Raw genomic sequence first — 6000 nt, 5'->3', positions numbered from 1 at the left:
TCTGGCCCAATGAGTATTTTCAAGTCCAGAAATCTCCGAACTGTCAAAATGAAAAATAAAAAATTTACAATGTGCTAAAAAAAAGTACTTGTTGATCAAGAATAAGACATAATAAGGGCTTATGCACACGACTGTATGTATTTTGCGGCCTGCAAAAATACCTGATGATATTCGTGTGGTATCCGTATTGCTTACTTTTTTTTTGCAGATGCATTGTAACTAGAGATGAGCGAACTTCTGTTTTAAGTTCGGCGTCTAAGGTTCGGCTTCCGGAGGATCCCGATATGGATTCCGAATTCCGTTGTGGTCCGTGGTAGCGGAATCAATAATGGCTATTATTGATTCCGCTACCACGGACCACAACGGAATTCGGAATCCATATCGGGATCCTCCGCTAACCGGAAGCCGAACTTTAGACGCCGAACTTAAAACAGAAGTTCGCTCATCTCTAATTGTAACAATACCTGTCCTTGTCCGCAAAATGGACAAGAATAGGACATGTTCTATTTTTTTGTGGAATGAACATGCGGACATATAGAAACGAAATGCACACTGAGTTATTTCCGTTTTTTGCGAACCCATTGAAGTGAATGGTTCCGCATACGGACTTGTAAAAAAACGAAAAGGAAACAAAAAAATAAATCCGTTTGTGTGCATAAGCTCTAAGGCTGCGTGAAAAGAAAAGTAAACAGGTATGGATCTTGGATCATGTAGATTGTAAGCCCTCATGGGCAGGGCCCTCTCTCCTTCTGTACCAGTCTGTAACTTGTCTTGTTTATGATTAGTGCAATTGTCTGTATTATGTATGTGCACCCCTTATCATATCATAATAAAGCAAATAAAAAAAATGTGAAAAACTATATAATCAGGCAGGAAGGGAAAAACGAAAATGCAAAAACAAAAAATTTACTTTACATAAAATTCATGTTAACCAGAATAAAAATAAAGGATGAAAAAGATAAAATTCAGATTATATATAAAGAAACATATATAGATGTATAATTTATACCTATTAATAAACTGCTCTGCAGCAATTTTGATAAATGTCTCATTTCACCAGGATCCTCCATACAGGAACTCCAATTTAGTCTGTTCTGTAGAGAAACGACTAGAATGGAGTTTCTATGAGCAGATCCTCCCTGCAACTCCATTCTAGTCATGTCAGCAGTGATCCCTCCAGATTGGAGTTGGTTGCTCCTGTCAGTTTCTACCTCCAGCAACTCCATTCTAGTCAACTCACTAGTGAAGGGAGGACCTGCCATGAACAACTCCAATCTAGACGCAACCCACACCGTCCATCTTGCAATTTACGGTCACGTGATGCGTACGTCATTTCGTCGAGCTTCCGCCAGCTTTGCTGCGTTTCTCCGGGTGGGGGGAAGGGGAGACTATTACTTCGGTGTTTGAGATCATGGAGCCAGACTCTGTCATAGAGGATAAAACAATTGAGCTTATGGTAAGTAAAGGGCGCGTTACTGTTTCTGATCTGGTGTAGGCATAGTACCGGGGATGCTTTATGTTCCTTGTCGTTATGTGCTGCCGTGTAGTGTAAGTGACGTTATCGACAGAGATTCCCCTTGTGTTCAGAGCTCATTTCCAGGGAAGCAGGTAGTTTCAGCCTTCCATGTCTCCGAGGTATGCAGACTGGAGTGGCCAGTGGGCTTGCTTTACACTGGGCTTCCATCCTCTAGGCCCGGGGGTTGAGTAGCCATTCTCTGAGAGGAGGGGCCAATTTCCCCTGCCTTGTCTGCCGCATAGCATCCACAATGGATGGCGTCTAGTGACGACACTTTAGGCGATTTCTTTGCTCTTGATTTTGTGTGTTCTGTATACAGGTCCCGCCATAGTGGGCACTGTTGATCCTGATTCCTTTGCTTGCTAGGCTATATGAGTAATGTAAAAGGCGTTTTACCATAAAGAATGCCAAACTCTGATGCTGATTGACATGGGAACACCTAAGAGTGGTGTATAGGTGGTTCTATTATCTTTCCACACTGTTGGTACTTTTACATTGGAGATTAGGTAAGTTTATGAAAACAATAGTATTATTGGATTCCACCCCTTTAACAGCAGCAGTAATCCAGATATGCTGGATGAGGGTGGGCACAAGAATGAGCTTAGCGGTAATATCTAAGGCACCGTTCATACAACCGTATTCTTGGTCTGCAGCTGATGAGCATTTTTTGAGGATTCAATGCGGACCCATTCATTTAGATGGGGCCTGCAAAAAACATGCGGACAACAGACCGTTTGCTGTCCTCATCTGTATGTCCATTCCCACAAAAAAGATAGAGCACGTCCTATTGTATGTTTTGAGGATAATAGTAGGCATTTTTAACATAGGGTGGAAAGGGCACATGCAGGATGCACACGGTTGGTATCCATGTTTTGCTGATCCATGATTTGTGGAACGGATCCATGATTTGTGGAATATGGTTGAGTGCATGAGGTTTAAAAAGGTTTTCTAGGATTTTAATACTGATGGGGACCTACTAAAAGGAATGCCAGAATGGAATGCCCATAGAGAATAATGGAAATGTAATATTTGAATTAGAGACAAAACCATTTGACATATCTAATAGTTATTTACCAGGCTTACTCTCCAAGTTCAGTGGGATTATTTAATGTTCAGATTAAGTGGAATTATCACGGTTTTCTGCAGAATGACGAGGGTGAATGACACAAAGGAATGCCCATAGACTATAATGGAAAGTAAACTATGAACTCATTTGCAGGTAAATCTGTGTTATGTAGGACATTAACCTTTACCGCAAGTGTTCCCTGGGTAGAGTAGCATATTGTAAAATGAAAATTACCTTGGATTATAACAGTTTTCTATAGAATGCAAAGGTGATGGAATGCCTATAGACTATAATGGGAAGTAAAACGTGACTTGGTGCCTGAACCATTCAACATATCAAATAAATCTGTAACAGGCTTACTCTTCAAGTTCAGTGGGGTTATTTAAAATTGAGTTTAAGTGGGATTATCATTGGTTTCTTTGATATGAGAATGTGAGTGACATAATGGAATGCCCATAGACTATAATGGGTAGTAAAACGTGACTTGGTGTTTGAACCATTTAACATATCAAGTACCGTGTTTTTCGCCCTATAAGACGCACTTTTTCCCTCCAAAAGTGGGAGGAAAATGGCAGTGCGTCTTATGGGGCGAAGGCTGCCATTTTTACACTGATACACCGCCGACCGCAAGCTGCACAGAGCGGCCGGCGTGTCTATCAGCGAGGAGGAAGGAGGGGCTGGGGGCCGGCCTTTAGTTTTGTAATGGCAGTGGGGCCCGATGCAGTCACTGTATTCTATTGCACCAGGCCCCATTCACTGTACTAATGGTATCTACTGTAACTGCAGGCATGCAATGGTTAACTATAGATATGTTCGATCCAGCGCTGAGCAGCCTGTACTTACGATCATAGCAGGCAGGAGGCTGGGCGGGCGGGCACTGGCAGCGTAACTTTCTACGTCACGTGCCTGCTCCGCCCACTTTATGAATGAAGCAGGCGGCGCGGGAACGTGACGTAGGAAGTTGCGCTGCCAGTGCCCGCCCGACCTGCCTCCAGCCTATGATCGTAAGTACAGGCTGCTCAGCGCTGGATCGAACATATCTATAGTTAACCATTGCATGCCTGCAGTTACAGTAGATACCATTAGTACAGTGAGCAGGGCCCGGTGCGATGGAATACAATGACTGCATTGGGCCCCCACTGCCATTTAAAAACTAGTGTAGATGCCAGCCCCCACCCCCTGTTTTGGGGGTCATTCACAGTGTCTGACACTGTTTCGGGGGGGATCTGTGGATGTCAGATAGCATAAGATGCTATTTATCTGTCATCCACAGATCCCCCCCCATAGCAGTGTCATGCCATCCAGAGATGCCCCCGTAACAGTGCCATCCAGAGATGCCCCCGTAACAGTGCCATCCAGAGATGTCCCCGTAACAGTGCCATCCAGAGATGCCCCCGTAACAGTGCCAGCCACAGGCTACCATTAGTTCAAAGCCCACCAAAAACACACCTTTTTGGTTCAAAATTTTTTTTTTTTCTTATTTTCCTCCTCAAAAACCTAGGTGCGTCTGATAGGATTATCTGGGATTAAAGCTGTTTTCTATGGAATAACATGTGAATGACAGAATGGAATGCCAATACAGTATAATGGGAAGTAAAATGTGATTTGGAGTGTGAACCATTCAACATATCAAATAAATCTTTAGCAGGGCCAGATTTATCATTACTCTGACAGCTCACTCCACTTTCACATATGGCTAAAGTCAGTTTTAGCCAAGTCAGATTTATGATTGGCCCTTTAAGACTGTGATAAATGTGGTTTGACGGTAGCAGTTTATCCGTCAGTAAGCAGCTTTACAAAAGTCGCATGTTCTATTAAAAAGTCTCATAAGATAAGCATGGTCCTCACTGGAGTGAAATTGCGCATTTTTTTTGCGACTTTTTAAATAGTCGCAATAGTAAATCTGTCTAGAGATTCATTTACATAAGAAAACACGCCCACTTTCAGAAAACTGGTGAGCATAGTGCAGAGCAGAAAAAGTCGCAAATTTTTAGCGATTGCGCAAAAATTTGCGACTTTTTCACTCCATTATTCTGACTTGAGCTAATGATAAATCTGGCCCGTAATCTCCAAGTTCAGTGGAAATAATAAAGTGGAGATGAAAGGGGATTCTAAGGGTATAATGGGAAGTGGAATAACCCTAGAGAATAATGGAAATTAAATTTTTGAACTAAAGACTCAACAGTTTTCCCCAGTCCTCACAACTATAGGCCCAGGACTAGGAATTTTCTCCGATTTTTGGGTGGAGGATACATGGGGGCAACTACGGTCCATGCACACTACGGAATTTCCAAGCGGAGAAATTCAGTTCGGAAATTCTGTACAGAGGAACAGCTGACAGTTGCCCATAGCAACCAAACGGATTGCTTCTTAATTTTTCAGAGGCTTTTTTTTTTTTTTACAAATTAAGGGTAGGGTCACACTGAGCGCATACCCAGCATATTTGATGCTGCGAGAAATGTGCAGGGCAGCCGAAAATACGCTGTGTATGCGCTAGGAGCAGACACACAGGAATTCTCTCCACTGTGTCTGCAGTGAGGTTTGGAGTGGCCCCGCGCGTCAGTTACGTTGGTGCACTCGGCCCGCCTCCGAGCCTTACTGCACACACAAGGCCTTACACTAACATCCTAGATGATAGGGTACTCATTAAACCAGACCCTTCCTTCTTACCGTAAGTGGTTTCTATGTTTCACAGAACACAGGACATTATCCTTCCTTCCCTGTGTCAAAATCCAAGAAATGAAAAAGAGGCAAAACTCCTTTGTTTAGATGTAAAAAGATGTCTATCCCATTATCTGGAGGTTACTAGCCAGTGGAGGAAAACCTCAAAACTTTTCATTCAATTTAGTGGGAAAAATAAGGGTCTCCCAGCCTCTACTAAATAAAACCCTTTCCAGATGGATCGTGAGAGCCATTAATTTGGCCTATTCTTCAACTGGAAAGGCTCCCCCGGGGGGTTTTGGTGCTCATTCCACAAGATCAGTTTCCACCACTTGGGCAGAAAGGGCCGACGCTACCTTAGAACAGATTTGTAGAGCAGCCACATGGCAGTCGCCCGGCACCTTCTTTCGTCACTACAGATTAGACCTAGGCACTAGAGAACAACTAGCCTTCGGTAGGAAAGTCCTCCAGGCAGTAGTCCCACCCTAAAAAATAAAGGGGGTTTCTATTCTATTCGTCTCTCAAGGGTGCTGTCAGGGCGTAAGGGAAATTTAAGATTACACTTACCGGTAATCACTTTTCCATAAGCCCATGACAGCACCCGGGTTTATTCCCACCCTATATAGAATTAATACTAATTAAAAAAAATATATATAAATATATATATATATATATATATATATATATATATATATTATAAATTAAAAAAAAATCATATATACAAAAAAAAAAAAAAAAAAAGTGTGTAAGAGTGTGG

General features: G+C 42.5%; 1 protein-coding gene across 3 annotated transcripts in view; it reads left to right on the top strand.

Annotated features, from left to right (window-relative positions):
- Positions 1-1317: 1317 nt before the first annotated feature.
- The window catches only part of FBXW11 (F-box and WD repeat domain containing 11), a 785504-nt gene continuing 780821 nt past the window's right edge, over positions 1318-6000 (top strand). Inside the window, exon 1 of one of the 3 annotated variants that reach the window (XM_040404956.1) lies at positions 1318-1456. In XM_040404956.1, coding sequence (XP_040260890.1) covers positions 1412-1456 — 45 coding nt within the window. In that variant the 5' untranslated portion in view covers positions 1318-1411. The remainder of the gene's footprint in view (positions 1457-6000) is intronic. The other 2 variants (XM_040404965.1, XM_040404947.1) reach the window with 2 other exon arrangements.

The sequence above is a fragment of the Bufo bufo genome, chromosome 1, assembly GCF_905171765.1.
Source record: "Bufo bufo chromosome 1, aBufBuf1.1, whole genome shotgun sequence".
NCBI lineage: Eukaryota > Metazoa > Chordata > Amphibia > Anura > Bufonidae > Bufo > Bufo bufo.
This window is presented reverse-complemented; position numbering and strand designations above follow the sequence as displayed.